We start from the raw sequence: 11,406 nt of genomic DNA, 5'->3' as shown, positions 1-11,406 counted from the left end.
GTTGTCAGATCTTGTCAATAATGAATCCGGGAATAAAATTAAATGTATAAAAGAAAATAAATGAATTAAGACTTAAACATAAATCTTGAAGATAAAGAAAACACTGATAAGAATTTGACAAAGTGGCGCCCGAACAGGGACTCGACAATTGGAGTAATAGATGTGAAGAGAGAGTTTCCTTAACTCATTGTGGATCTATCGTTAAGTGTTGTGGTCATTCATTTGCGAGTATCTCTAGAATTCTTTCTCCAATCAATATGTCTGCAGGAGCTTATGTAGAAGAGGCTAAGTTGATGGGGCTTGAGGCTTGTAGATTACGTGAGTAAACGTCAGGCTGAGGAGCGAGAAGAACGAGCGAGGCAGCGTGAGCGTGAGAAGGAGGAACGGGAAGAGCGAGACAGACAGCGTGAGCACGAGCTGAGACTGCAGCAGCTGAAGATAGAGGAAGAGGAGAGGATTCGCCGGCATCAACTGGAAATGGCTCGCGTGCAGATGGGGACGAATGGAGGCTCCCCTGCCCAGGCATCCACCTTGCCGCGCATCCGGTTACCTGCATTTAAAGAAGGTGAGCCAATCGAACCATATATTCACCGGTTTGAAGATTTTGCCGATTTATATCAGTTCGACGAAGCCACGAAGAAGCTTTATTTTCAAAGTCTGTTTGATGGGAAACCCTTAGAAATCCTCCATCGCCTCAACGCGAGTGACAAGACGTACTGTTCGATGAAGTCAGCATTGATGAGGGCGTACGGGCTGACGGTTGACGACGCAAAACTTCAATTTAATCGTGGAATGATGCAAGACCGAGAGACTGCCACTCAGTTCCTGGTTCGTTTGTCAGGCTACCTTGACCAGTGGCTGGAAAAGGATGGGACGCCGGACACGAAGGAAGGTATTAGGGATTTAGTGTTACGGTTTCAGCTTGAAAAGTCGTGTCCCCAGGATCTCGTTGCGCAGTTTAAGATCCACAAGATCAAGACTGCAGAGCAGATGGCTGATAAGGCGGATGCCCATTTTTCTGCCTTTGGGCATCACACTCGCAGGCAGTGGAAAAAGCCGGCCATTTCACTGGGTCAACAACAGAGGGGAAAGCAAGAACTACTTTTGCAGCAGCAACAGAAGGTTCATCCCACAATTCACAAGCAACAGCATCTGCAGTCGAAAGCACAGCAGTGTGTACCACCACAGCAACAGCGGAAGCATCCTTGGCGAACGGTGAGTCAAGAAACTCATGATTACCGACAGAAAGGAGCGGCCGCCTGTGTGAGTGAGGAAAACCCAACACCCCAGCCTCCGGAGACGTCAGAAGCTAGACAACAAACGCCCCACGTGCACAGCATTTGACTATCTGCTACCTCCACGGATCCTGATAAGCAGAGCTCTCTCCTCGTTAAGTCAGGGTCAGTAAGTGGTGTTCCGGTAAGTGTTCTCAGAGACAACGGAGGAGGATAAATGTTAAAATGATTGACGGATCACTAGTTAATGTTCCAGAGGCGACTATACATGTAGACAGTCCGTTCTTTACAGGGAAGATCTCAGCAGCCGTGATGGTTAATCCGATTTTCGACGTCATCATCGGAAACATTAAAGGGGTGAGAAATAACTGTGGTGCTGATGCTGCAACGCAAACAGGATGTGTCGCTGTTACGAGAAGAATGAAGAAAACGAAGGAAGAGTTTACTCCACTGACGTCGGTAAGTGACCTGGTGAAATCTCGGGATATTGTTCAGGAGCAGAAGAGCGACCCCTCACTAGAATCTGTGCGGAGGAAGAAACCTGTTTTATCGAGAAGAACAAGAGGATCTACCGGAAGGTTCAGGCGTTTAATGGGGAGGAGCGTCTCCAGTTCGTCGTTCCTGCGAGGTATCGTCTTGCTGTTTTCCGTTTGGGTCATCACTCCGCTCTCGGAGGTCATATGGGCCAGAAGAAAACGCTCGACCGTATTCAGGCAGAGTTCTTTTGGCCTGGCATGGGGCAGGAGATTTCAAGGTTAGTTCGCTCATGTGATATTTGTCAAAAGACTAGTGACCGCGGACGCGTGAAACCTGCGCCACTGAAGCCTATGCCGCTGATCTCCGAACCTTTCGAGAGAGTTGCCGTGGACATCGTCGGACCAATCCACCCGAGAGCGAGTGATGGATGTAAGTACGTTCTCACACTCGTGGATTTCAGCACGAGGTGGCCAGAAGCAGTGCCGCTCAAAAATATAGATTCTGTCACTGTCGTCGAAGCCATGGTGGAAATCTTCTGCAGGATCGGTATTCCCAGGCAAATTTTGAGTGATAGAGGGACACAGTTTACCTCTGCAATGATGGAGGAAGTGCTTAGATTATTGTCGGTAAAAGGACTAAAAACGACACCATATCATCCAATGTGTAATGGTCTTTGTGAGAGGTTTAATGGGACTCTAAAAAAAATGCTCAAGAGGCTGGCAGCAGAGCAGCCGAAGGGAAGTTCCTCAAAGTTCTTTAAAGTTCTCACCCTTTGAACTTGTCTATGGAAGAGCAGTAAGAGGACCTCTTCAAATACTGCGGGAGCTGTGGGACGGAAATGAAGCAGATACAGAAGTTAAGACAACGTATACTTATGTCATTGACCTGGCAAATCGTCTCCAGTCTACTTGCGAACTAGCCAAGCAAGAGTTGCTGAAAGCTCAGAAAATACAGAAGGCATACTACGACAGGAAAACAAAGGTACGTCAGTTAAAGGCTGGTGATAAATGCCTTATTCTCTTGCCCACTTCTCATAATAAGTTATTAGCGCAGTGGAAGGGCCCGTATGATGTCGTAGATAAAATGTCTGACCATAATTACTTAGTACAAGTGGGGAATCAACAAAAAAGGTTCCACATTAATATGCTGAAAGAGTACTTCACAGCTAACACAGGATGTGCGTCCCATGTCGAGAGAGATGTGCCGAGGCAAGACGCGAAGTTTTACGTTACACGGGAACGAATCAGCAGGTGGTCTTTCCAACAGCAGCAGTATCTCGCGTATGTTAAAGCCTTCTTTTCACAGATACCCTCGAATCTCAGCAGTACTTCCGCCGCAGCATACATCTGCGCCGCCGCCGTGATTCCAGACAGTGAGTGTGACGACGGACCTGTCACCGCACAGTCGCGTCAGACCGAAACCATCGAAAATGTAAAAGTGAGTGACACCTTAAAACCAGAGGAACGAGAACAGTTAAGATGCTTATTGAAACATTTTAGTGACATATTCTCTGTCAGACCAAAAGTTGCAATGGTTAAATATCACACTATTGAACTTACTAGCTCCAAAGTTGTGAGACAGAAGCCTTACCCTATACCTATGAGGTTAGTGGATGCTGTTAGCCGAGAAGTCGAGGACATGGAAAGTGCGGGAATCATCGAGAAATCTACGTCCCCCTTCTGTAGTCCCATAATAGTAATACAGAAAAAGGATGGCAGTGTGCGTATATGTGGAGACTATCGGAAAATCAATATGATTACAAAAACTGATGCTGAACCAATGTGTGATCAAAGAGCTATTTTTTCCAGACTTACTGAATCGAAGTTCTTTAGCAAACTCGACTTAACGAAAGGTTTCTTTCAGATACCTTTACACCCTGAGAGTCGAGAGATCACTGCTTTTAGTAGTCCTGCAGGTCTGTATCAGTTTAGGGTACTTCCATTCGGATTATCGAACTCACCAGCTGTATTCAACAGGGTTATGAGGCAAGTGTTGCAAGGTATTAGGGGAGTGGAAGCATTCATTGACGATATTCTGGTTCACTCTTCTACGTTCGAGGAGCATCTGGAAGTCCTTGAGGAGGTATTTCAGCGGTTAAAGAACGCAAATATGACCGTTAAGCCAAGTAAGTGTGAAATTGGATTTAAGGAAGTTCAGTATCTTGGGCCCTACTTTGGGTGAGGGCAGGTGTAGCTGTCAGAACGACAAAATTAAGAAGATAAAAGATGCACCACGACCCACAACTAAGAAGCAAGTACGGTCTTTCTTAGGGCTAACTGGATATTACCGTAGCTTTGTGCCTAACTTCGCAGTGTTAGCTCTCCCACTCTTTGATCTGTTGAAGAAACACGCTCCGAATAAGATTAACTGGGGAGATGAACAGGAGGATGCTTTTAATTCACTTAAGAAATTATTATGTAAACAACCCATTCTCCAGTTGCCAAATTTTCAAAAACCCTTTATCCTTCGAACAGATGCATCACAGGATGGTGTAGGAGCAGTATTAATGCAGGAATCAGATGGTGAGGTTTATCCCGTAGCCTACCACAGCCGCAAGTTGAAGTCCGCCGAGAGGAACTACAGCACGGTCGAGAAAGAACTGCTGGCAGTCGTTGACGGAATCAGGAAGTATTATTTCTACCTCTACGGAGACAAGTTTCTGCTGGAGACTGACCACATGCCTCTGGAGAGTTTGCGCACATCCAAGAACGCGAACGCTCGTCTGATGCGCTGGGCGATGTATCTGCAGCAGTTCAACTTCGCCATCCGCTACATAAAAGGGAGCGCAAATGTCGGTGCCGATTTTCTCTCTCGTCTCGTGGAGAACGACTGGCAGGAGTCGGAGGAATCCCTGCACAGCGATCGGTCGGCGTCAGAGAGCCCACCTGAGTGACTAAGTGTGCGAGCCTGTGATAAAAGCCGTTGCAAGTGCCGGGGTATTGAAAAGAAAAAAAATACTAAACAATCTAGAAATAGATTATAACGAGAGCCATTTTATTTCATAAGTTACTTTTGCATAAGTTTGATATAGAAAATTCTTCTGTACATCTTACTGTATTTGCACATTGAAAATTGCTTAATTTCATCCATGTGTTACACGATCAATATTAACTGAATTTAAATGGGTAAAGTTTTCTTAAGATATAAAGAAATTTTCTCATTCAGAGAAATTTATTTTCGGAGGGGGCGAATGTCCAGGTGTTCATTATATAAACATATTTTAAAGAAAACCAAAAGGAAAAAAAAAATAGGAACACCTGACAACCACCTGTTGCCATGGAAACCCAAGCGACATATGGCAACTCTTGGGTATTTGTGCGCATGCGCGTGACAATCGGGCAGGTGGGCAGGAGTCACGGGCATTCCTCCTCACTCCCCCCCAATCCCTTGCCCGTTGTTGTCGTGGGGGGGCTTAGGAGGCGGAGACTGGGACCCAATGATGGGGAACTCCCCAACCTTGGGACTCAGCCCTCGACTCAACTAATTTTGCATGGTCTTTATTTTCCTTCCCACCTTTCGTTTCTGTCCCTTCACCAAACCCTTCTACTATCCACCTCCTAAGGTGTGAGAGCCGTGCTGAAAGGATGAAAGGCTGACTTTGTGCCAGTCCTGAACGGCCTGAGGGAGCCATGGGCACGGTATTCCCCTGATTGTTATCTAGCCCTTACCCCTCAAGGGGACCCTGAGGGGTGGACTGTTTTTATCCCCAACATAATCCAGGCTTACCATGGCCAATAATGAAAATTTATCTCCACTATTAGGGGCAATGAGGCTTGCCCCTTTATCAAATAGCCCAAAGATGTAAACTCATCCGATTCCCTGACCCCAGGCTCCCTTTGACCACGGCTCCGAACACTGCAACAACTACCCCCTCATCAATGCCTACTAGTACAGTAGCCAACAACCAATCCTTAAGGAACATTTCCACTCTCCCAGCACGCTCTACTTCATCACCTCTACCCCCACAACCTCCAACATCAACCACCCCATCCTCCCTTATTAATACCCTACAGCCTTATTGCCCACCTCCCCATAACACTATCTCCCTCAACACTACATCGTCACGCACCCGCCCTTCGACTACCCCTATCACTACAACAATATTGAATACCCTCTTCAGCGCAGCCAAATGGGACCGATTTTTCGTGATCCCTCCCACAGCTCCCTACTCTGACAACACCCTTCTCTTCCAACAATGCCTCCAAAAACAAGTAGGTAAAGTCTCTTTCCGTAGCCGAAAACCAAGCTATAGCATTAACAAAACTAACAGACATATATGGTAACCCCATCCTTGCAGAACCCCATCCAACCCTCAATACTTGCACCGGAACAGTTTCAATCTCCCCAGCAAATTGCCCAATCTATGACAAAGATTGGTCAGATTGTGGAGAAGACCTACTTGCCTGTCTCACAGACTATGATGCAACGTCAGTACAATGCTACTCCATTCCCCCCAGAGGTAATCGAAAGAAACCCACTAACATAGCCAAAATTACCTTCCGTAGACATGACCTTCCCTTTAACGCTATATAGGAGGAGAATCCCCCTGTTCGTCCATACCAACCTCCTCCACGTCAGTGCCAAAATTGTTGGCGTCTAGGACACCCAGCCAAACATTGCCGTTCCACAGCCAGATGCCCACTATGTGCCCAACCTGGCCATACCCGATCTAACTGCCCTGCACAATCACGCACATGTGCCAACTGTGGCGGCCCCATAATGTATTTTATAGGGCTGTCCCACCTACAAATTTGAGTCTGAGGTAGCAACTCTCAGATTCAAACTTGGACTCACACTACGTGAAGCCAGACAAGAAGCACGTCGACGTGGTTTCTCTCTTACTCCTTACTCCAGACACTCCAATCTCTACTACAGATATTTCAATCACCACCACAACCCCAACACCTTCCCCTCTCCCTCCTCGCACTACCCGTAACAGACAGAACAAACGTTCCACCCCCTCTTCCCCTACCACACAATCACCTCCACCTTCCTTTACTCCTTTGCTTGAGACACCAGTCCTCTCTTCCCCCCTCACAAGAAATCCTATATCCCCCAAAACTCCCAAACCAACTCCTTAGAAGAAACCATTGAAAATATTCAAGATTACCTAATGAAAACTGACACTCAACCTCCAAATCTTACAACTCCTGCTCCTTCCACACTCCAAGTAACTGCTGATATCCTCCTCCTCCTAACGATATCCCCCCTACACCAATCCTCCTACCCCCTCCCAACACAACCCATCCCCCCGACCCCGACCCCAACCCCGCCCACATTATCCCTCCCACCATCCCCTCTATCCCTTCCACTCCCTCCCGGATACACACGTGAATCCCTTATGTCACAAGTATCCCCTTCCTCAGACCTCCATCTCCTAATACCCTCCTAGTAGAACACCAACTCCCACACCTCTCCCATCTCAGACCTCTCAGTCCTTTTCCCACCTCTAGCTGCTTCCCCCCTCAAAATCAGTAAAGTATAACTATCCTCATTGGAATATTCGCGGTTTCCGCTCCCACAGACCTGACCTTCGTCATATCCTTTCCTCTTATAGTCCATCTATTGTATGCCTTCAAGAGACCTTTCTAACACATCCTCCAATACCAATCCCCAATTATCATTTTGTCTCATCCCCACATTCCCTTTATGTCTCATCCATACTTATCAATCAGAAAACACCTTATGTCACACCTCCCTTTCAACCAATGTCCCTTGCACAGTTATCCGTATCTTCCTTCATCGTTGGATCACAGTGATATCAGTCTACTTCTCCCCATCCCACCCCATTGACTTTGTTGCTTTTGAAAATCTAATTTCCCAACTTCAACCACCTTTCCTCATAGTTGGTGACTTTAACTGCCGCCACACTCTATGGGGTGATTCTATCACAAACTCCGAGGCCGATCTCTAGAGCGCTTCCTCTCCACAGCTGACCTTACTATACTAAATTCAGATCGCCCCACACACTTTGATACACGCACGCAATCTTTTTCATGCATTGACCTCGCTCTATGCTCCCTTCTCTTCATTTAGATTTCCACTGGTCAGTCTTAGACCACTTTCCCTATAGTGACCACTTTCCAGTTCTCCTTTCTCCTACTTCATACGTACCACTCCCTAACTCCCCACGCTGGTGTTTTGATAGAGCTGACTGGCATACTTCACTTCACTCTCTGCTATTCATACCCCTCCATCCTCCCTCACTTCCATTTCAGAAATGATACAGTATTTCACAAATACAGTCTTAAGAGCTGCACATACAGCTATCCTCGAACCTCAAGACCATATACCTCCAAATGTGTTCCATGGTGGAATTCTGATTGCACTAAAGCACTTCGCTTAAAACGTGCAGCCTGGAACAGTTACCGCTACAAGAGAGGTACTCCAAATCAACTATCAGCCCTTATCTCCTTTAAAAGAGCATCTGCCAATCTCCGTCGTACAATCCGGAATAGTAAAATAAATAGCTGGCGAAATTATGTTTCATCAATTACATCCTCTACATCTATCTCAAATGTTTGGCGCCGAATCCATAAACTATCAGGCAAACACCCCCCCCATCCTGCCCCTGTCCTCCATATTCGAAATACCCTCATTTCTGATCCCCTCCAAGTCGCTAATGAACTGGGTGATTATTTCAGCCAGGTCAGTAGTGGTTCTCACCTATCTTCACACTTCTCTTCTATTAAGACCACCAGAGAACGTACCCCCATTATCTTCACCCCATCCTCTGATGAGTCCTATAATGCCCCATTTTCTTCCTCTGAACTCATTGCTGCCCTACAATCGTGCCGTAACACTCATGAAGGCCCTGACGGTATTCACTACCGTATGCTCCGGCAACTCCCATCTTCCTCCTTATCCTTCCTCTTAAAAATTTACAACCACATTTGGACATCAGGAAATTTCCCTTCTAATTGGCGAGAAGCTCTTATCCTTCCTTCCTGAAACCCAATAAATCGGGTACCCTTCCTCAAGACTATCGCCCCATCGCACTAACTAGCTGCTTGTGCAAACTATTAGAGCGAATGGTGAACTTCCGCTTAATGTGGTATCTTGAATCTCACAATCTTCTCTCTCCTTCCCAATTCGGTTTTCGCCGTGCCAGAAGCACAGCTGACCCCTTGCTCATTTTGAGACATATATTACATCTGCATTTGCACGCCATGAATCCGTACTAGCTATTTTTTTTGATCTAGAAAAAGCATATGATACGACATGGCGGTACCATATCCTCCAACAATTGTCCTCTCTAGGCATACGTGGAAACATGGGTGTCTTCATAAAGTCCTTCCTCTCCCAACGCACTTTCCATGTTAAAATCGCCTCTGCCACATCATCTTTCTTTCCCCAAATCGAAGGTGTCCCACAAGGCAGTGTGCTCAGTACCACTTTATTCCTTCTTGCTGTTAATGATATTGTCTCAGTTTTACCACCAGGAGCCCGGTCATCACTATATGTTGATGATTTAACCATCTATGCCTCTGGCACATCCATACCAAATCTCTACCAATTTCTTCAATCTGCAATCTCATCAGTATCTTTCCCGGGCCACAAACCATGGCTTCCGCTTTTCTACCTCTAAATCTTCTCCATTCTTTTCTCTCGCTCACGTGTAGGTCCTCTACCCCACTCTTCTTATATGGCACTCCACTCCAATGCCGTTCCTCTGGCAAATTCCTAGGTGTCATTTTGACTCCAAACTGTCCTGGCGAGACCATATTCTACACATTAAAGAAAAGCTCTCCGCCGTCTTCGAATCTTAAAAACTCTCTCCCATATATCATGGGGCTCAGATCGCAAAACTCTCCTTCATCTTCATGTTACTTTGATCCTCTCCACTCTTGATTATGGATGCCATATCTACTCCTCTGCCTCAACTTCTCTCCTTGCCCATCTTGATACAATCCATCACTGTGGTCTTCGCTTAGCACTAGGCGCCTTTCGCTCCTCCCCCGTTGAGAGCCTGTACACTGAATCAGGCATACCATCTCTATCTCGACGTGGTGCCCTTCTCTCTCTCCGATGCTATGTTCGATTCCACCAATTTTCCCTCACTAAACTAAATATCCCACAACCCCTACTTCTTACCTTAGCTTCATCTCCACGATTACCTACCCCTTTCTCAACACGCATGGATACCCTCCTCTCACATTCCCCTTTCCCCATCTCCAACCTCTCCCATTCTCTGTCCATTCCGTCCCTCCATGGCTCATACCTCACCCCCATATTTGCTCTTCTGTTTTCCCCGACCCACCAAAATCAAATATCCCTCCTACTGTCCTTCTCACACATTTCCTTGACCATGTCTCCACTCATTCCTCTAGTATTCATGTATATACTGATGGCTCCAAATCCACCTCCGGTGCTGGTTTTGCAGTAATCTTCCCAACTCGTACTTTTAAATACTCCCTTCCTCCTGAATCCAGTGTCCTTACTACAGAATTGTATGCACTCCTTTTTGCTCTAAAACACATATACTCACTTTCCTCTTCCTCTTTTACAATTTTTACTGACTCCCGTAACTCATTAACTCTCATAAAGTCAATACACACCACCAACCCACTTGTTTGTAAGATCCAGAACTGGTTGTTCTACCTGTCCACACGCTATAAAACAATCAAATTTTGCTGGGTGCCCAGCCATGTTGGAATCCCCGGCAATGAACAGGCAGATACACTAGCACGCCACGCCTCTATGTCCACATCATACCAACCACGCTTCTCACATATCCCAGCCACGGATTATTACCCACACTTTAAGGGCCTTCTTGTATAAACGATGGCAATCTTTTTGGTCAAGCCTCCGCACTAATAAATTACATTCTGTAAAACTATCAATCTCCTCCTGGTCAACTCCATTTCATCGGAACAGACGTTGGGAGACTGCTCTCGCCCGCTTACGCATTGGCCACACCCGTCTAACACACTCCTATCTGATGTCACAATCTGATCCACCCTTATGTTCCTTCTGTAATGTTCCCCTTTCAATCCCTCACATCCTATTATCGTGCCCACGTTTTGAAACAACCCGTACCTCTGCTTTCCCCCATCTATCCTCCCTTCACCGACCTCCCAACCTATCAGACATCCTTTCAGAATCCCACACTTTCTGCTTCAACAACCTATTCTCTTTCCTCAAACGCATACATATCCTTCATCTAATCTAACCCCTTACCACACCCGACCCTAACCCTTTCACTCACCAATTCCTTTGCCCAGCTTAGACAACTAATCACTAACTCAACCACCCTTCCCAAACATTAACTATAGTGCTACATGACCTTAGATGTCTAGCACATTTCTCTTGCTTTTAACCATTAACCATTAACCATTAACCTCCTCACTCACGCACGACTCACGAACGGGGAACAAAGCAACCAGAGCAGCGGACTAAAATTTGAAAAAAATACTGCTGACCGGCGACCTGCAGCCGCATCGCTGTCATCACTCGTCCTCCTAGCCTCTGCTTTTACAAAATTCTTAGAAAATAATATATATATACACGTGAGTAATGAACTTAAATCACAGAAGGCAAGCAACCGGCAAAGAAACGTGAGAAAATAGAGAAAATTATTCATATTCGGTTAGAGAAATAGCCAATACTTATAAATAAAACTGTACTCCCCTGTGTTAAGAACCTGAACAAAAAAAAATCCTAAACAATTCGAATGAGTCTTGACTATGGATAA

At 46.0% G+C, this 11,406-nt stretch overlaps 1 protein-coding gene across 1 annotated transcript; it reads left to right on the top strand.

The window, feature by feature from the left end:
• Nucleotides 1-206: 206 nt before the first annotated feature.
• Nucleotides 207-1,429, top strand: LOC119589772. Its single transcript, XM_037938344.1, is given in 2 exon segments — nt 207-304; nt 306-1,429. Coding segments are annotated over 2 exon segments (1,086 nt in total). The 5' UTR covers nt 207-257; the 3' UTR covers nt 1,345-1,429.
• The last annotated feature ends 9,977 nt before the right edge of the window (nt 1,430-11,406 follow it).

Source organism: Penaeus monodon, chromosome 26 (assembly GCF_015228065.2).
Source record: "Penaeus monodon isolate SGIC_2016 chromosome 26, NSTDA_Pmon_1, whole genome shotgun sequence".
Classification (NCBI taxonomy): domain Eukaryota; kingdom Metazoa; phylum Arthropoda; class Malacostraca; order Decapoda; family Penaeidae; genus Penaeus; species Penaeus monodon.
Note: the sequence above shows the minus strand (reverse complement) of the source record. Positions and strands in the feature narration are given on the sequence as shown.